At 45.9% G+C, this 20,666-nt stretch overlaps 1 protein-coding gene across 4 annotated transcripts in view; it reads left to right on the top strand.

Moving 5' to 3' along the window:
* CCDC57 (coiled-coil domain containing 57) overlaps nt 1–20,666 on the top strand; it is a 142,419-nt gene that overhangs the window by 25,935 nt on the left and 95,818 nt on the right. For all 4 annotated transcript variants that reach the window (XM_058561937.1, XM_058561936.1, XM_058561938.1 and 1 more), the window contains 4 exons: nt 3,605–3,767; nt 4,302–4,436; nt 19,441–19,663; nt 20,413–20,565. In XM_058561937.1, coding sequence (XP_058417920.1) covers nt 3,605–3,767; nt 4,302–4,436; nt 19,441–19,663; nt 20,413–20,565 — 674 coding nt within the window. The remainder of the gene's footprint in view (nt 1–3,604; nt 3,768–4,301; nt 4,437–19,440; nt 19,664–20,412; nt 20,566–20,666) is intronic.

The raw sequence follows: 20,666 nt of genomic DNA, 5'->3' as shown, positions 1-20,666 counted from the left end.
CCAAACTTCCTCTTTTTGCTGAGGAAGATTGGCCCTGGGCTAACATCCGTGCCCATCTTCCTCTACTTTATATGTGGGATGCCACCACAGCATGGCTTGATGAGCAGCGTGTAGGTCCACACCTGGGATCCGAACCTGCGAACCCCAGGCTGCTGAAGCAGAGCGCGCAAACCCAAACACTACACCACTGGGCCGGCCCCGGATGCTTTTCTTTTTTTAAACATTATGTTCAAAGTTCCATAAGGTGTCATTTTCCTTCAGCCTCCAAAACTTCCTTTAACGTTTGTCTGCTGCTCATGAATTATCTCAGCTTCTGTTTGATGGAAATTTCTCGCCTTTATCTTTTTGAAGCTTATTTTCACTGGATGAAAAATTCTAGGGGGACAGTTTTTTTCAGCATTTTAAGGATGTTTCATTGTTTCCTGGCTTTCAGTGTTTCTTGTGAGAGTTCTGTAGTCATTCTTTGTTCCTCTGGATGTAATATGCCTTTTCCTCCAGTTTTTCCTTCTTCTCTTCATCCTTGGTTGTCAGAATGTGGATGTCACATATCCTGGTGAGGACCCTTTTCTGCCCCCCTTCCTCTGGGGCTCCCTAGTCCTCACCTGTCAGTGTGTGGCTGGGGGTCCTGTCTCGCTGGGTCCCCGGCCTTTCTCCCGGCAGTGTCTAATCTGCTGTAAGGCTGGAGATGTTCATTTCAGATGTTTGACTTTTCATTTCTCTCATTATGTGCGTGGTCACCTTTAATCCGGGAACATATTTATAATAGCTGTTTTAAAAGTATTTTTCTGCTAATTTCCACCACTCTTTGTTTCTGCTGTTTCTGCTGGCTGTTTTTTCTGTGGCACAGAGGCCACATCTTGCTGCTTCCTGGCGCATTTCTGTCGAGTGTCAGACATGGTGGCCACCGCGTGGACAAGCATCTGAATTTGTCGTCTTCCTTGCACCAGTGCGGCCTCTTGTTTAGGCTGCAGTTGTCCCTGCAGATCAGCGTGGTCCTTCCCAGGCTTGTGTGAAATCTAGGGTGGGTATAGGGTGGCCTTCCCACGAGGGCCAGTTTAGCCCCACTAGACGGTGGTGTCCCCCCCGGGGATCTCCGCTGGTTGCTCTGGTGGTCCCCAAGGATGCTGCACTGGCTGGTGAGAGCCTGCACAGCCCATGAGTTCTTCCCAGCCAGCCTGGCCTGGCCTGCAGTGCTTTTGCCGCAGACTCGTCAGCCAGTTTTGAGGCGCCCCTGTACAGATTTTGGGAGCTCCCTGCTCTTCAGTACTCTGCCTCCTAAAGTCCACCACCCACTTCAGCTTTGCCAACTCTGGTCTTTGTCTCTTTGGCGCGGCAAGGCCCTCATGCTCTGCTGGGGTCCACCCTCCCTGTGTGGGTGGGTCTAGAGGGCTCTGTATGGAGAAAGGGGATAGTGGTTAGGCTCATCTCTTGAGGTCACGTCTGTAAGGGATCACGGTCCTACACTGCCTGTTGTCTAGTAACTGAAAGCTGTTTCGTGTTTTTGTCCAGTGTCCTAGCTATTTACAGTGGGAAGGCAACCCTGGCAACAATGGTTCCGTCATGGCCACCAAATGATATTTTAGAGATTTATTTATATTTTGCAGTTACAAGCGTTAAAAAATCTATGTGTAATTTTGTTAGGCCTTTTCCTACTTTTGTTACTATTTCTTGGGTTTGGATTTCTCGTCCCTTTGTCTTTTATCCCTAGCTTCAAATGCCAACAGATATGTGGGTGATGAATGCTTGACCCAGGAATGACTCCTCCTCACCTTTGTCCTTCCCTCTCAGCATGAAGAGGGGGCAGATCAGTCCTGGCCAAGGTGAACAAAGCTTTCTACTCATGGTCATCAGTGGACCCAGGGCAAGCTGTGAGAGGCACTGGGATGGAAACGCAGCCAGGAAGGGCCCTGGAGAGCAGGCATCACTTTCAAGTAGATCTGGTCTTAGCTGTTGAAGGCAGTGGTTTGCATTGCACCAGTACCTTTTGAATGTCCAGGACGAAGGTTTACTTTGTTTTAAAACCAGTGGCTTAAATTAACCAACATGATATGATCTCTCTTAGAAAGTGGCTTCTAGTAAATGTCTGCTGTACACTGGAGCAAGGCCCTGAATCAGATGCTGGAGCACAAAATCTAAAATGGCATCCCCTCTGTGCATCTAGGCCCTCCTCTGTTGCGTCCCCTGTCTCCCTCTTCCTCAGCATCGTACTTTGGGGCCTTTACAACCTCTGCTCAAAGTGGAGTCTGTTCCTGCTCCGTGGGAGACAAGTGCAGAGAGAGCGGGTGTTCAGGAACTTTTACAGCAGTTGGGTAGTGCTGTGACATTTCATCGTGTTTCACAAAAGTTTTGGTCATCAGTGCCACGGACACCACAGTTGAGAAGCCCTGTTCTAGCGCCATCCTCTAAAGATTTCTTGTGAGGAGGGTTCTATCTGTAGGTGATAAGCTTTGAGCCTTTGGGTCTTAAAATGTCGTTATTTTTGCCTTCTTATGTGAATGCTAATTTAGCTGGGTTTAGGATACTAGATTCTAAATCATTTTCCCTCTGGATTTTAAATCCATTGTGTGTTACTCTGTTATTGCTGTGTAACAAGTTACTGCCATCTTAGAGGCTTTAATCAACACCCATTTATATCTTGGTTTCTGTGGTCAGAAATCCTGGCACAACTCAGCTGGGTCCCCTGCTCAGCATCTCACTAGGCTGGAATCAAGGTGTCGGCTGGGCTGCCCTTTCTTCTGAGGCTCAGGCTCCCCTTCCAGCTCACTCAGGTTGTCCGCGGAGGCCGTCCAGAGAGCCCCAGCATGCTGCTCCTGTGTGGCTGGGTGTGGCCGAGGAGAGGTCCAGTGCAGTCTGGTTCCCTCTCCCTCAGGCTTTTCTCTTTATCCCTGGTGCTCTGCACTTCCTCACCCAGTGGCTGTGTGTGTGGTTCTTTAAGCTCCTCCCTCTCTGGCACTTGGAGACGTCTCTCAATCTGAGGACACGTGGATTTCCTCCTTTGTTTCCTCGGTTATTTCTTCCCGTCCCTTCTGATCTCTAAACCTCCTATCAGATGGATGTTGGTCTTCCACATCTGGAGGGTTCTCTCTGTTTGGCTTCTAGCTCACTAGTGAGCTCTCTAACTCTGTCCACTCTGCGCTTCAGTCCAGGCATTTCCAGGCGTTCCAGTGGTTTGCTTCTGTAGCTGTGAAACCCTCTCAAATTTCTCTGGTGTAACCATTTTTCTTTCTTTTTTTTTTAAGTTCATTGGCTTTCTTCCCTTCTTTTCTTACAAATTGGCTCTTCTCTTTCTTGAGTTTGATCACCTCTTTCACGGTGCTGGGTCCTCTTGGTGTTGGGTTCATCTCTGTACCTGAGCCTGTCCACAGGTGCCATTTCCCCCACGTCTACTTTACAGAAACGCCTCCCCGGCTGCCAGCCTGTGAACATGTTGAACATGACATGTGTCAGCAAATGCATATGAGCACTGCCGGCCTAGAGGAGGCCCCGGAGGGATGTGACTGCAGCTCCTTGCCCATCCCATCTCCCCTGCGTCACACCTTTGCTTTTCACGTCCAAGGGGACCTCAGGAAATCGTTAATGTTTGGCGGTTTTAACATCCTCATAGGTATAAGCAGCAGCTGTCTCTGGCAGCAGAAAGGGAGCAGAGCCTGGAACGTGATAAGGTACAGCTGGAACTGGACTGGCAACGTCGCTGTGAGGGCCTAGAGAGGGACCAGTTCCAGAGGTCCGAGGATCTGATTCAGGCTCTGATCACGGCTAAAGAGCAGGTGTGTGCTTCCTAGGGCGAACGTCACGTGGCCTTCTCTCATTTCCTTCTGCGGCAGTGCCGTGGAGGCTGGGTTTGGGATCTGGCCAAGTTAGCCTTTAAATTTGAAAACCCTGAACTTCACTAATAACTCCGTTGTTACTTACAATAAGAAAAATGTCAGTAATGAAATATGTCCCTGCCCTGTCCACCAGCTTTTTACAGTGTTCTAGTACATGAGCCATTTCTCTAACTGAGCAGTGCTGGGACGACTCCCCCGCCTACTGCGTGCAGCAGGCAAGGGCAGCCTGGGCTGCCGGGACTAGGCAGAAGGAGCTGCACCTGGAGCCCTGATGCCCAGCCGCAGGAGGGCCAGCCCCCAGCCCTTGTTGTCACTCAGCCAGCTCCGATGGCCACGTGTTTCTCATGGTATTTCTCTCTTGTGTGTCTGCTGTCTGCTTCCTAGGAAGGGGTGGGAAGCTGCTCTCGACCCTGAAGGTTGGCACTGCTCCCTCGTAATCCACCAAGATGAACTAAGTCCCGTGTTTGTTCCCAGGTTACTGCCAAGCTCCAGGAGACAGAGCGGACACTGTGTGACCGGGAGGTGGTGCTGAAGGCCCTGACCCTAGAACGAGACCAGGCCGTGCAGGCGCTGAGGACACACGGGCCCCTCCCCAAGAGGGAGGTGCAGGTTAGCACAGTGGCTGCCCTCCTCCCTGAGCCTCCCTTGCCGCCTCTTCCTCCTGGGCCCTGGGAAATGCCCACTCCCCCAGCCTGTCTCAATAGTGGCAGTGGGAAAAGAGTACCAGCTAGAACCAAAACTAGAGTTAGGTCTTTTCAGTTTTGTTCCTTTTTGGACGACTGTTTGCACAAACAGGGGCATTAAAGAGTTATACCAAATCTGTACTCAGAATCTTCTTTGTAACTTTAGTGTTTGAAATCTGAAAAAGCCCCAAATTCAAATATCACACTAGGGTAGATAGTTCATGTAAATTGGTTGTTGTGGTATTTATCCCCAGAACTGTCTCCTGGGTTGTTTGTGCTGTGCCTCTGTCCTTGTAGCCCTGACTCTGTCTGGCAGTGACATTGGTGGTTAGTGCTTGTGGAATCCCTATCCTGAGCCAGGCTCTGCCCCAGGAACTTCATGTCTGTTAACTCTTCATCTCTGACTCGGAGGTCGGAGCCATGGTGGCTGAGACACGGGGACTGTAAGTAACTGGCCTGAGCTGTCACAGCTTGGAAGGAGCAGAGCTGGGGTCTGAGCCTGGCCGCCCCAAGGCCCACAGTCAGAGGGGTCTGAGGGGCCACATGAGGCTGGGGGATGCAGCAGGAGGGGCTGATAGGTGAGGATTGTTCTAGGTCTGTGAATGGCTCTTATTTTTCCCTGCAGGTTTGTTTGTTTCAACGGGGTATATTTACATGCAGTGCAACGGCCAGATTTTAAGTGTGCAGGTCAATGACATGAATGTACCCGTGTACCCACCCCTCTAACAACTTACGGATCATTTCTAGCCCCGCAAAAAGTTCCCCACACCCCCTCCTGTTGGTCCCCCTCCCACCCCTGGAGGCAGCTGCCGTTCTGATTTCTCTCCTCTCAGTTCGTTTCTCTGGCTATGGCTTGTCATGGGGACCCAGGTGGGCAAGGTTTTCTCCAAGACACTACTGTGGCCACACGTCCATAAGACCCAGATCCTAACCAGCGTTAGGAGTGTTCGTAACTTGTCATTCACTCACTCACATTTATTCAACACGCATTCTCCTAACAAGTATACCGAACCCAGGAACTTTATTTCTTCTCTCAAGAATTTTAAGTTCTAGTGCAGACTCAGAGTTGACATTTGATGATTCTGTCTCGGTCATTCATGAGAATTGTCAGGACAGAGGAAACTGATCTGATGTTTGTGTGGACAGTTGGTCAGGAGCCACAGCCTCATGGAGGACGTGGCACATCAGCGTGGAGGCTCCTTCAGGCCTCAGCAACAGGAGGGAGGGAGCAGGACGGCTCGTGGGGAGGGACCAGCAGGTGGTCAGGACACTAGCATCCTGCCCACCACATCGCTGCTGGCCGCAGAGCCAGATAACTTCTTCATTTTAAAAATTGGAGATAATGCTTCCTGTCTTGCTTGTGTGATCAGTTTATGTTGCTGATTTTGGAAAATTCAGTGTGCCATCGAATATCCAGAAGGAAATCTCAGGGTACAGCAACAGGGCCCTTTTGTAATGGAAGCCTGGGTCTCTCCAGAGAAAGAACTAATAGGTTGGAGCTTTATCCCAAAGACGCTGTTGACGCACATAATCCATAAAAAATCTGTAAATCAAAATTGGAGTGAGTTTCTTATGAGCCAGACCTGAGGACCTTATAGCCCGAGAGAGTCCTTTCACAAAGGAGTGGAGCACTCCAAAGAAGTGGGGGTGTGCAGAGTGGTTATATACCGTCAAAAAGCATTTATCACATATGATTGGAATGTACCTTTTATAGTAGTCACGAGATTGCTTCGTCAGCACAGCAATTCGGTGAGCACAGCAGGTCAGCAATCAATCCCTAGCCTAGGGAGAGATGCTTATCCTTAAGGAAGTGCCTGATATGGGGGAAGTTACGTCCTCATCTTTAAGGACATTGTTCATTGGGACATAGTAAACACTTAAAGCAGACATACAATGCATGCTCAACGGCCACCTTAGGCCCTTTTGGACAAACAAGTTCAGGCCAAATTAGTTTTATACCAAGTGGCTTCCTCATATACTCCAGTATGTCCTATCGCTTGTCATTTATTTATCAACACACTTCTTCGTACGTGGTGACTGAGCCATTGGGATACGACAATATGTTGATGGCTGTTTTTCTCTCCACAAAGACTTCCTCATAGACTTAGCCGACCAGAGCCTGACACTGACTACAGGATCCCCATGGGTTGAATGGTGGCCCCCCAAAAGATGTGTTGAAGTGCTAACCCCCAGGACCTCAGAATGTGACCTTGTTTGTAAATGGAGCTGTTGCAGATGTAATTAGTAAAGATGAGGTCACACTGGAGTAGGGTGGGCCCCTGATCTCACATGACTGGTGTTCTAATAAAAAGAACACCACGTGAAGGCAGAGACACACAGGCGGAAGGCCATGTGATGACGGAGGCAGAGACTGGAGTGAGGTAGCCACAAGCCAGGTAACGCCATGGATTGCCAGTAAACCACCAGTATCTGGAAGAGGCCAGGAACGATTCCATCCAGATCTGAGAGGGAGTATTTGCTTCCACCCGAGCTGTGTTGGCTGAGTTTGGCATCACAGTGACTCCCAGCACGTCACGTGTCTCGCCTCAGTGTCCCCTGTCCACCCAGGGCTCCTAAGGGAAGCCGTGTCGCCTGGCTGCTGTGAAATCTTGGAAATCCACAAGGAGAGGCGCCTTCCAGAGCAGCACCAGGTGGTGGTTAGCCTGATCCTGTCTCAGACACCATCTCCCTGGCTCAAGTGCCCATTTTTTCAATAGTCTGACCTGTCCCTTTATGAAAAGTTACTCAGCCAGTTGTCCCGGGCAACGGAGCCACTGAAATCCTTAGGAAGACTTTCCAGGGGTGCCGGCCTTTTCCCCACCTGTCCAGCTGTCAGGCTGCAGGGGAGGGGCAAATGCAGATGTGAGGTGCGTGTTTCTGGGCTGTCTGTCCACTCTAGTCGTGCTTGCACAGTGTGCATGTCACCAAATTGTCGAGAGCACAAATGTCCAGCTCGCCTGTCCTTGCTGGGTGTGATTCGTGCTCGGTGCAGAGTGGAGGGCAGCCCTGGGGCCTCTGGCTGCGACTGCCTTGGCTGGTGCTTGCCCTGTAGTCGGCGTTTTAGGCAGGCCAGGGTGTGCTGGGAGCTGAGCATCTGAGGGCTGAGCTGGAATTCACCTGAGGAAGGTAGTTTCTTGCCAGCCGTGCTGAGAAGACACTTCACTCCAGTGAGCAGATGCGGACAGCGACAGTTCCCTTTGCACAGGTGCACTGCAGGGTCCCCCAACTTGGCCGTCCTCAGAAACCCCCCGGGAGCTTATGAAAATGCACACACCTCTGGGTCCCACCCAGACCTACCAGGCCAGACGCCGTTGGGGTTGAACTCCAGAAGATGTCTCTTAACAAGCCCCCTGGGAGATTTGTGATCACCCGGTGGTCAGGTTTGGGAACACTGATGTGGAAAATGCATTCCTTCAAGGTTCCAAAGAGGAGCAGGGGGGTCCCTGGCCTCCAGGATCACCCTGGTCTTAAGGGGCTCACAACAGGTGGTTTTTGCGTGGGTGGTATATATTACACAGGTACCTTCTGTAGAGCACAGAGAGAAAACAAATGTTTCTTCTTTCATCAAGGCCCCCCTGGCCCTTCCAGCCCAAGCTTTTCTTTGTTTTATTTTCCCCCCAGGCTGGCAGTTAAAAGAAGACAGTTGTGTCCAAGCACCAGCTCAGCAGGTCAGGGAGGCCTCTCACTGGCTAATTGCTTTGTTAGGTAAACAAAGAGCCTTGGAAATAGTTTGGGGGTCAGGAACATCTGCGCCCCACCCATCCCGTGGAGAACCAGGGGACGTGCACCTTTGGTCCTGTACAGAGGGAGCCTGGCCATGGGGCCCCAGAGGTGAAGCGACGGGGGCACAGCAGAGCAGCACTCCAAAGCTGTCTGCCAACACAAACGGGTGTGGCAGCCTTGATAGGAGAGATGTGGCTTCAGGGCCAGGACCAGAGGTGGGGGAGGCTGCAGTGCAAGTTTCTGGCTGACACAATTGTCAGCCTTCCAAAACAGAAACCAGATTAAGAGGCAGAGCGTTTATTTGGGATCAAAGAGTTGTAATTTGGGAAGCACAGATTCAGACAGAAACCCAAAGAGTGTCCCACTAGGCAGTAAAAGGCAGGGGCTTTTAAAGGCAAAGAAGGGAAGTTCTATTACACAGAATGTTAATTGGGGTTGGAGGCAGAGAGCTAGTCTTGGCTAAACGTTGATTGACTATTGACTCTATCTTCAGTAAGCCCACAATCCTCAGTCTTTGTGATCAGGATGTCCGTTCTCCTGCTGACGTCTCAAATAATGGCTTGTAAAACGTGTCATTTTGACCCAGTCCAAAGGTTTGGCCCAGTCCAAGGTTCAAGACAGCAAGGCAGTGTCAGGGGAAGAGGGACAATCTCCCTCAGCCCTTTTCCTAAGGCTCTTATGGCTGGCCAAATAATGAACAAGACAGGTTAGCAGGAGAAAATAATACCAAGTTTAATAACATGTATACATGGGAGAAAGCAGGGACACTGTGTTTTTCAACACAATAGCAGAAATTCTCGTCTTAAGTACCATGTTCAGCCAACGACAAAGGAGGATGTTGGAGGTGGGGGGAGTCAGTTACAGGAGATTACCACTAAAGCACAGTAAACAAGAGTAAGGTTATTATGCAGATTTAAGGCCTCACCTTCCACATTGATAAGCCTCTAGAAATGAGGCCATCCCCCCCCTTCCCAAAACAGAGAGGGAGATACCTTTACAAATGGAGATTTCCCTTATAAATGTAAATGTTTGTCTGGCAACTCCTTGCAGGGCCATCCAGAGAATGTGGCCAGAGACAGAACTTCCGATAAGATGGGCTTGTTGGTGCCTTTGCTATTGTAACATTTATCCTACATTATCTCTACAGCCATCATGATAGATCTGTTCCAGGAAGGAGTTACTATGTCAAATTCTTTAGGCAGTTAATGGGGGAGGTCAAATGTCCCTAGAGAAAACAACCAAGGTAAAGAGATAGAGCAGTTTCTCTGGAAAAGCAGCTCCGACTCCATTTAAAATGGCTCACTAATGTCCATTTTGGTGCAACGGAATGAAGTTTTGAATCGAATTCTGCAGGTAATAGCAGAACACCTGGACTTCCCTCTCCCAGGGCATTGATAACCGTTAACGGGTTACCGCTGTGACCGCCTGGGAAAGCTGCAGGTGTCAGTAAGCAGTCAGCACAAGCAGTGAGGCCAGAGGAACTGGGACTGGAAGGCAGAGCTGCCTGCAGAGCAGGGCCAGTGGATGCCTTGAGGATGGGCATTGAAAAGCTGGGGCCTGTGATTAACAGAAGAAAAGGTAGCTTCATTCTAGAAGTAAAAGTCATATGTGGCCACTGCAGAAATTTTAAAATTTTAGTTTAATGTCGTGGTCTTTGGAATCAGGGAGACCGGGGGTTCAGCCGAGACCGGGGGTTCAGCCCAGCTCGGCTCCTTTTTGGTGTGGAGCAGGTTGCTTAGCCTCTCAGAGCCTCCGTAGCATTTTTGTGGGAAATCAGTGAGCAGTGCCTGTAACGTGTTTAGCGAGTGGCCTAGAAGATGACATCGTAACTGAGTTGAACGTGGAAGCAGTGTGCGTGTCGGTAGTTGGCATGGTCACAGTGTGGCGGTTGGGAGTCACCCCTCATGAGCTCCAGTCTCAGTTTCCTCATCCCTGTGGTGGGTACCCCTTGCAAAGAGTTAAAGGAGATGCTGTGATCCGGCACTGATCCACTGTTGGCACTTCGGAAGCTCAGCAAACGTGAGCCAGAGTTATTCATTATGAAGAACAAAACAGAAATCATGCTTAGTCTGACCGTTCAGACATTTTGGTATATTTCCTTCCAGTCATCTGTATCCACATATCACCTGTATTTTCCTGTGGGCATGCTATGTTTGTGTAGCTCAGTTCAGGCTTCTTAATTTTAATTTTTCTTTTCAATTCTACAACAAATATTTCTCATGTCATTAAAATTCTTCAAAAACACAACTTAAATGGTTGTGTATTTTATCATCTGGCCATGCCATAGTTTACCCAGCCATTCTCTTACTGATGGCCATGTAGATTATTTGCATGGGTGTGTTTGTGCCTCCCTCTGAACTTGATAGAAGCTCACATTCTGTGCACAGAGTCTTGGTCTCTCTCTAATTGACGCTGGTGAAAGCCCTCCTCCTGTGAGCCCAGGCCTGTTTGCTCTGGTGGAGAGCAGGAAGGAGGAGCTAGCGACAAGTTAGGAAGTCGGAAAGTTGTGGCTGGGATCTGGGCCTTGAAGTGTGGAGTTGGAGAGCATGTGCTGCATCCTTTGGGATGACCGTCCCTCCTGCGCTGGGCATTACTGCCCCTGTGGGGATTAGTGCACTGGCAAGTGTCTGACTGTCATTTTTGAAGGATATTTTCACTGACTATAGGATTCTGAGGTGATGGGGTTTTTTCTTTCCTGCATGTTAAAGATATTGTTCCATTGTCTTCTGAATTTCATTGGTTCTCATGAGAAGTTGGTGAGAATTCTTGTGTTTGTACCTCTGCACATAATGTAATGTGTCTTTTTTCTCTGATTGCTTCTAAGTTGTCTCTCTTTATCTCTGTTTTCTTTTGGCAGTTTGATTCTGATGTGCTCTTTGATGTGATTTTCTTTGTTGTTTATCTTGCTTTGGGTTCGTTGGACTTCGGGACCTGTGGACTTATATTTTTATGAGATTTGGAAATTTTTTGGCCAACGTGGTATAAGATACTTTTTCTGCCCCCATCGTTTATCTGGGTTCTTGTTTATCTGTGTGTGAGACTGCTTCACGTTGTTCCACAGGTCACTAAAGCTCTATTAATTTTTTCCTTTATGGTCTCTTTCACTCTGTGCTTGAGTTTGGATACTACAGCTATGTACTTAACATTCTCTGGTCTTTTCTCCTGCAATATCTGATCTGCTCTTAGTCCTGTCCTATTCTGTGAATTTTTAATTTCAGATAATGTATGTATTTTTCATCGCTGCAGGTGCTATTTCTTTTTTAATATCTTCCATTTCTCTTCTTTTTCCGTTCATGTTTTTCTTTAAATCCTTGAGTATTTTTGTGATGATAACTGCTTTAAAGTCCTTGACTGTCACTTAGCATGATGTTTTCATTGTCCATCCATGTGGTCGCATCTATCCGATCTTCATTCCTTTTTTTTTTTTTTTGTTAAACATAATGTTATTTTATTTTTGTTTATTGCAGTAACATTGGTTTACAACATTATATAAACTTCAGGTGCACATCATTATACCTCCATTCTGCATAGGTTACATCATGTTCACCACCCAAATACTAATTACAACCCATCACCACACACATGTGCCGAATTATCCCTTTCACCCTCCTCCCTCCCCCCTTCCCCTCTGGTAACCACCAATCCAATCTCTGTCTCTATGTGTTTGTTTATTGTTGTTATTATCTACTACTCAGTGAAGGAAATCATATAGTATTTGACTTTCTCCCTCTAACTTATTTCACTTTGCATATTACCCTCAATGTCCATCCATGTTGTCACAAATGGCTGGATTTCATCGTTTCTTATGGCTGAGTAGTATTCCATTGTGTATATATACCACATCTTCTTTATCCATTCGTCCCTTGATGGGCGCTTAGGTTGCTTCCAAGTCTTGGCTATTGTGAATAACGCTGCAATGAACACAGGGGTGCATGTATCTTTACGCATTGGTGTTTTCAAGTTCTTTGGATAAATACCCAGCAGTGGAATAGCTGGATCATATGGTAGTTCTATCCTTGATTTTTTGAGGAATCTCCATACTGTTTTCCATAGAGGCTGCACCAGTTTGCACTCCCACCAGCAGTGTATGAGAGTTCCCTTCTCTCCACATCCTCTCCAACACATGTTGTTTCCTGTCTTGTTAATTATAGCCATTCTGACGGGCATGAGGTGATATCTCATGCTAGTTTTGATTTGCATTTCCCTGATAGTTAATGATTTTGAACATCTTTTCATGTGTCTGTTGGCCATCTGTATATCTTCTTTGGAGAAATGTCTGTTCAGGTCTTTTGCCCATTTTTTAATTGGGTTGTTAGTTTTTTTGTTGTTGAGATGCATGAGTTCTTTATATATTTTGGAGATTAAGCCCTTATCAGATGTATGGTTTGCAAATATCTTCTCCCAATTGTTAGGTTGTCTTTTCGTTTTGTTGATGGTTTCTTTTGCTGTGCAGAAACTTTTTAGTTTGATGTAGTCCCATTTGTTTATTTTTTCTATTGTTTCTCTTGCCCGGTCAGACATGGTGCTTGAAAATATGTTGCTAAGACCGATGTCAAAGAGCGTACTGCCTATGTTTTCTTCTAGAAGTTTCATAGTTTCAGGTCTTACATTCAAGACTTTAATCCATTTGGAGTTAATTTTTGTGTATGGTGTAAGGTAAGGGTCAACTTTCATTTTTTTGCATGTGGCTATCCAGTTTTCCCAACACCATTTGTTGAAGAGACTTTCTTTTCTCCATTGTATGTTCTTGGCTCCTTTGTCAAAGATTAGCTGTCCATAGATGTGTGGGTTTATTTCTGGGCTTTCGATTCTATTCCATTGATCTGTGTGTCTGTTTTTGTGCCAGTACCATGCTGTTTTGGTTACTATAGCTTTGTAGTATATTTTGAAATCAGGGAGTGTGATACCTCCAGCTTTGTTCTTTTTTCTCAGGATTCCTTTACCTATTCAGGGTCTTTTGTTGTTCCATATAAATTTTAGGATTCTTTGTTCTGTTTCTGTGAAAAATGTTGTTGGAACTTTGATAGGGATTGCATTGAACCTATAGATTGCTTTAGGAAGTATGGACATCTTAACTATGTTAATTCTTCCAATCCAAGAGCACGGAATATCTTTCCATTTCTTTGTGTCTTCTTCAGTTTCTTTCAGCAATGTTTTATAGTTTTCCATGTACAGCTCTTTCACCTCTTTGGTTCAATGTATTCCTAGGTGTTTTGTTTTTTTTGTTGCAATTGTAAATGGGATGGTATTCTTAATTTCTCTTTCTGCTACTTCATTGTTAGTGTGTAGAAATGCAACTGATTTTTGTATGTTGATTTTGTATCCTGCAACTTTACCATATTCGTTTATTACTTCTAAAAGTTTTCTGGTGGATTCTTTAGGGTTTTCTATGTATAAAATCATGTCATCTGCAAATAGTGACAGTTTCATTTTTTCCTTTCCAATTTGGATCCCTTTTATTTCTTTCTCTTCCCTGATTGCTCTGGCTAGGACTTCCAGTACTATGTTAAATAGGAGTGGTGACAGTGGGCATCCTTGTCTGGTTCCTGTTCTTAGAGGGATAGCTTTCAAGTTTTTCACCATTGAGGATGATATTAGCTGTGGGTTTCTCATATATGGCCTTTATTATGTTGAAGTACTTTCCTTCTATACCCATTTTATTCAGAGTTTTTATCATAAATGGATGCTGTATCTTGTCAAATGCTTTCTCTGCATCTATTGAGATGATCATGTGATTTTTATTCTTCATTTTATTAATGTGGTGTATTACGTTGATTGATTTGCGAATGTTAAACCATCCCTGCATACCTGGAATAAATCCCACTTGATCATGGTGTATAATCTTTTTAACATATTGTTGTATGCAATTTGCTAGTATTTTGTTGAGGATTTTTGCATCGATGTTCATCAGTGATATTGGCCTGTAATTTTCTTTTTTTGTGTTGTCCTTGTCTGGTTTTGGTATCAGGGTAATATCGGCTTCGTAGAATGAGTTAGGGAGCTTCCCCCCCTCCTCAATTTTTTGGAAGAGTTTGAGAAGGATAGGTATTAAGTCTTCTTTGAATGTTTGGTAGAATTCACCAGGGAAGCCGTCTGGTCCTGGACTTTTAATTTTGGGGAGGTTTTTGATTACTGTTTCGATCTCCTTACTGGTGATTGGTCTATTCAAATTCTCTACTTCTTCTTGATCCAGTTTTGGAAGGTTGTATGATTCTAAGAATTTATCCATTTCTTCCAGATTGTCGAATTGGTTGGCATACAGCTTTTCATAGTATTCTCTTATAATCTTTTGTATTTCTGAGGTGTCTGTTGTACCTTCTCTCTTTTTTTCTTGGTGAGTCTAGCTAAAGGTTTGTCAATTTTGTTGATCTTTTCAAAGAACCAGCTCTTGGTTTTATTAATTTTGTCTATTGTTTTTTTGGTCTCTATTTCATTTATTTCTACTCTGATTTTTATTATTTCCCTTCTTCTACTGATTTTGGGCTTTGTTTGTTCTTCTTTTTCCAGTTCCTTTAGGTGCATTGTTAGATTGTTTATTTGAGATTTTTCTTGTTTGTTGAGTTAGGCCTGTATTGCTATAAACTTCCCTCTTAGAACCGCTTTTGCTGTATCCCATAAATTCTGGCATGTCGTATTTTCATTTTCATTTGTCTCCAGGTATTTTTTGATTTCTTCTTTGATTTCTTCGTTGACCCAGTCGTTGTTCAGTGGCATTTTGTTTAATCTCCATGTATTTGTGGCTTTTCTGATTTTCTTCCTATAGTCGATTTCTAGTTTCATACCGTTGTAGTCAGAAAAGATGCTTGGTATTATTTCAATCTTCTTAAATTTATGGAGACTTGTTTTGTGGCCTAATATGTGATCAATCCTGGAGAATGTTCCATGTGCATTTGAAAAGAACGTGTATTCTTCGGTTTTTGGATGGAATGCTCTGTATATATCTACTAGGTCCATCTGTTCTAGTGTGTCGTTTAAGGCCGATGTTTCCTTATTGATCTTCTGTTTGGATGATCTATCCGTTGGTGTAAGTGGAGTGTTAAAGTCCCCTACTATTATTGTGTTACTGTTTATTTCTGTTTTTATGTCTGTTAATAATTGCTTTATATATTTAGGTGCACCTACATTGGGTGTGTAGATATTTACAAGTGTTATATCCTCTTGTTGGATTGTTCCCTTGATCATTATGTAATGCTCTTCTTTGTCTCTTTTTAGAGTTTTTGTTTTAAAGTCTATTTTGTCTGATATGAGTACTGCTACCCCAGATTTCTTTTCATTGCCATTTGCATGGAGTATCTTTTTCCATCCCTTCACTTTCAGTTTGTGAGTGTCTTTAGGTCTGACTTGTGTCTCTTGTATGCAGCATATATACGGGTCTTGTTTTTTTATCTAATCAGCCACCCTATCCCTTTTTTTTTTTTTTTTTTTTTTGTGAGGAGATCAGCCCTGTGCTAACATCCGCCAATCCTCCTCTTTTTTTGCTGAGGAAGACGGCCCTGGGCTAACATCTGTGGCCATCTTCCTCCACTTTATATGGGATGCCGCCACAGCATGGCTTGCCAAGCAGTGCGTCGGTGTGCGCCCGGGATCCGAACCAGCGAACCCTGGGCCGCCGCAGCGGAGCGCACGCACTTAACCGCTTGCGCCACCGGGCCGGCCCCCACCCTATACCTTTTAACTGGAGCATTTAGTCCATTGACGTTTAAAGTAGCTATTGAGGGCCGGCCCCGTGGCTTAGCGGTTAAGTGCGTGTGCTCCGCTGCTGGCGGCCGGGGTTCGGATCCCAGGTTCGCACCAACGCCCCGCTTTTCCGGCCATGCTGAGGACGCCGTCCCACATACAGCAACTGGAAGGATGTGCAGCTATGACATACAACTATCTACTGGGGCTTTGGGGGAAAAAATAAATAAATAAATAAAAACTAAAATAAATAAAGTAGCTATTGATAAGTATGTACTTACTGCCATTTTTTAATTTTTCTTTTCTCAGTGTTTCGTAGTCCTTCTCTGTTCCTTTCTTCTTCTATACAGAATTGATGGTCTCTTTAGTTTGACCTCTGTCTGAAAGCTCTATTCTTTAACTCCCCTCCTCCCTCCTTTTATGTTTTTGATATATCTAACCTCTTTTTTGTGCATTTGTATCCATTACCCTCTTATCATGGAAATAGATAATTTTTCCTATTTGTGGTCTTCTCTTTTCCCCTTAAATCAGTCCCTTTAACATTTCTTGTAGCACTGGTTTCTTGGTGACAAACTCCTTTGATTTTTGCTTGTCTGGGAAATTTTTGATCTCTCCTTCCATTTTGAATGATAACCTTGCTGGGTAGAGTATTCTTGGCTGTAAATTTTTTCCTTTTAGCACTTTAAATATATATCGCCACTCTCTTCTAGCCTGTAAGGTTTCTGCTGAGAAGTCAGCTGATAGCCTTATGGCGTTTCCTTTGTATGTAACTTGACTTTCTCTTGCGGCTTTTAGGATTCTCTCTTTATCTTTAATTCTGGACATTTTGATTATGATGTGTCTTGGTGTGGGCCTCTTTGGGTTTATCTTGTTTGGGGCTCTCTGTGCTTCCTGTACCTGGATGTCTGTTTCCTTCCTTAGGTTAGGGAAGTTGTCATCTATTATTTCTTGAAATAGATTCTCTGCCCCTTTGTCTCGCTCTACTCCTTCTGGGACACTATAACACGGATGTTAGTGCGCTTGATGTTATCCCAGAGGTCCTTTAGACTGTCCTTACTCTTTTTAATTCTTTTCTCTTTTACCTGTTCAGCTTGGGTAATTTCTTCTAGTCTTTCGTCAAGCTCACAGATCTGTTCTTCTATATCCTCTACTCTGCTTTTGAGTCCCTCTAGTGAATTTTTCATTTCCAGTATTGTAGTCTTCATTTCTGATTCCAGTATTGTAGTCTTCATTTTTGTTTCGTTCTTTTTTATATCTTCCATTTCTTTGTTGACATTCTCCCTGAGTTCATCTATTCTTTTCCCCAGATCAGTGAGCATCCTTAACACTCTTTGTTCGAACTCTCTGTTGGGTAGGTTGCTCATTTCTGTTTCACTTAGTTCCTTTTCTGGGGTTTTGTCCTGTTCCCTTACTTGGAATGTATTCCTTTGCCTCCTCATTTTGCCTCTTTCCCTGTGCTTGTGTCTACGTATTAGGTAGGTCAGCTACGTCTCCTGCTCTTGGATAGGTGACCTTATATAAGTGATGCCTTAGGAGGCCTTCAGTGTGCTTCCTTCAGTTCTCAATGTTCCAGGGGTGACCCCTATGTGGGCTACGTGTGTCCTTCTGTTGTGGCCTGTTTGCTCTCCCTGTAGGCACCCAGGGAGGCCGAGTTATGCTCCTGGCCAGCTGTTGTAGTGCTCAGCTGCTTGCAGTTGTTGTGGGCCCTTCAGTCTCTTTATCAGGTGTGGGGAGCGCCAGCACAGTTGGCTGCAAGTTCTAATACCACATTTGTGTTGCAGTATTTCTTTTAAGTGAGTAGGCCCCCAGTGTGGCAGGTTGTTAGGCTCAGGGCCTTACAATTGCTATAAGCCTCTAGCCTTTAGGTCTCTTGTCAGCTCTCTGAGGATTGCAGCTGGGTGGGGCTCACCTCAGGCATGGGAGCACCCAATTGTTTCAGGCTTTGGAAGGTGGGGCAAACCCCCTATGTGGGTCTTTGAGAAGCACAAGTCTTCTGCAGCTGACAAGTCCTGCCACCCACAGGTCCACACACACAGTCAACACAGTCCTGCTCTGTGTGTGCGCCCTGACCTCCTGAAGTGGACCCAGTCTCTCCACGGCAGGAGCCCCGCACACTCCACCACCGCCCCACACTCTGCACCCGCTCCTTGTGCATGCCCTGCCCCTCTGAAGTGGGCTCAGTTGCCAGGCTGCAGAGAATCCAGTCACCAATCTATGTAGGCCCACAAGTTGCCTGAGGGCTTGTTGTTGGGTGGGGCCAGTCTCTAGGGTGGGCTGCCTGCTCTGGCTGAGCTGGATTAAATCGGTGCTCTAGCGGGTGGGGCAGACCTGGGCTAGCAGGCCTCAGGGAGAACTCCAATGGCATCTGTGTCAGCACGCCCACACCAGGCCACAACAATGGCCGCCGCCAATGTCCCAGTCCCTGGAGAGGTCTCACCTCTCACCGAGATGCACTCAGGGCCTATTAGGTGAGTCTCTTTTCACCAAAGCACTATGCACCTCTCTTTCTGGTGATTTTAGGTTGCTTTCTGAAACGAGTGAGTTTGCGCGTGGGTCCTTTAAGAGCCGGTTTTACTTTCTTTGTGAACCAGCTTTTCTGTGGGTACTCCCCAATGTTTTAGTAGCAGGCAAAGTCAGATATTCTGCCACTCGTCTCGATTGTGCTGGGTCCACAAAATGCCCACAGCAGGGGCGCTCCTGGCTCAGGGCTCTGCTCCTTCAGGGAGGGCTGTGTACCTTTGGGCTGCTCCCTGGCGGCCGTGAAGCGCTGTGGCTTGTGAAGGCGGCGTTTTTCCTCTCCAGAAGGGAGTTTCTGCCTCTTCTACCTGAATTAGGATTGTCCTTTGTTGCAGGGGTTCCTCTTATCCAGTTTTCAGTTCTGTCTCAGGGGTAATTTTTCCACAAGTAGTTGTAAATTGGCTGTATCTGCGGGAGGAGGTGAGTTCAGAGTCTGCTTACGCCGCCATCTTGACTTCTCTCCTCTCTTCATTCCTTTTTATAGCTGAATAATATTTCATTGTATTCCGTTTGTTTCTCTCTTCCTCTATTGGTGGATGTTTGAGCGTTTCCACATTTTGGCTGCTCTGAATAGTGCTGCTGTGAACATGTGCATACAAGTTTCTGTGTGGACACATGTTTTCATTTCTCTTAGGCGTATACCTAGCAGTGAAATTGCTGGGCTAGATAATAACTCTCTGTTTGACTTTCTGAGGAACTGGCAGACTGTTTCTCAAAGCAACTGCATACATTTACCCTTTACGGTGTACAAGGGTCCCATTTTCTCTACATCCTCGCAAACACTTGTTATTGTCTGTCTTTTTTATTATAGCCACCCTAATGGGTGACTGATGGCTTTTTGACTGAAAAGGAAGGGTCCCCAAATTTCCCAATCAAAATTACCTTTGAAAAACAGCAATCTGTCTTTGTGAAACCTAGAAGAAAAAAAGGTTTTTTCGTACTTCTGTCAATTTAGAAAGGAAGGTCACTGCCCGCACTTTGTTACCATTTTCTTTTTTTTTTTTATTTGACAGAGGCCTCCAAGTTGTCATGAAGGAGAAATAAGTAAAAGTTTTCCGTCTAGTGAGATCCAGCGGCTACAAGAGCAGAACTCAAGCTTGCGAAATGCTGTTGCACAAATGAGGAAAGAAATGGAAACTCTGAGTGATCAAATTCTTCCTTCTGCCCAGTCAGGAGGAGAGACTTCAGATACAAACCAACCTGATCCAAAGACAACAGCAGATGCCGCCACTCCTGGTGAGCAAAGGAGAGAGACAGAGAGAAGGAGGACGAGGGAAGATCTCTACTGGGTCCAAGATAGGTTTCCCCTGGAGTCTTATAAATGAACATCCTCTTTAGTAAATCACTTCAAAGCATGACAGCTGCTTTTCTTCCAAGAGAAGGGATTTTAAGTCAATTTTTATCTATACGATAAGTTATTGGTAAAGTGGAAGAAAAAAAGTGAAGGATACATACCGGCCACACTTACTAATCAGAGCCCAACTTGGACAAGGGCTGGGCTAGTGCTGCACTCTACTAGCTTATGGGCAGCATGGAGCTGGTGGACGCCAGGCCCTTCCTCAGGGGAGTGTCCCGGACTGTGGCGGAGGTGGGCACCCCACTTCGTGCCCTGTCAGAATGGGGTCCGTGTAGTTGTGAGTGGAGGGACAGCAGCCTGCAAAGATGGCTCTGCACTCGAGACACGATGTTGGATCTGTGTGTAAAGGCTCGCGGGATTGAGGGAGCGTTAATGTGTGCTTCTGATTATGAGCCCTCCTTGGAGAGCACAGTGAGCTAATCTCTGGATGCTGCACTCTGGTGACCGAGGGGCCGATGGCACATAGATAGCATGGGGACAGCTGTGAGGGTCGGGCAGGGAGGAGGGGCAGGTCAGTGGAGCAAGCAGGCACAAGCTTGCGCAAGCCCCTGCCTTGGTGATAAAGGACAAGAGTGTAAATTTGTCTGCCTGTATGTGCGGTGGGTATTGACTGGGTTTTTTTTGGCAGATTATGTGCTGGCCCTTGAAGCAGAAATACGAGGTCTAAAGCATAAATTTAAAACCCTGGAAGAACAACTAGAAGATATGTTAGATCCTTCAAAGATGTCCTTATCTTATACTGATGTTCAACCCAGCGTCCATACCTCGACAGAAACCACTGGTAAAGGTCTGTGTCTCATTGTGTCGTGTGCTCTGTCCAGTAACGCTATCTTTTTAAAATTGAGTACAGCTCAAGGAATTATTGCAAACATCAGGTACCCG

The sequence above is a fragment of the Diceros bicornis genome, chromosome 18 (genome assembly GCF_020826845.1).
Source record: "Diceros bicornis minor isolate mBicDic1 chromosome 18, mDicBic1.mat.cur, whole genome shotgun sequence".
In the NCBI taxonomy this organism is placed as follows: domain Eukaryota; kingdom Metazoa; phylum Chordata; class Mammalia; order Perissodactyla; family Rhinocerotidae; genus Diceros; species Diceros bicornis.
This window is presented reverse-complemented; position numbering and strand designations above follow the sequence as displayed.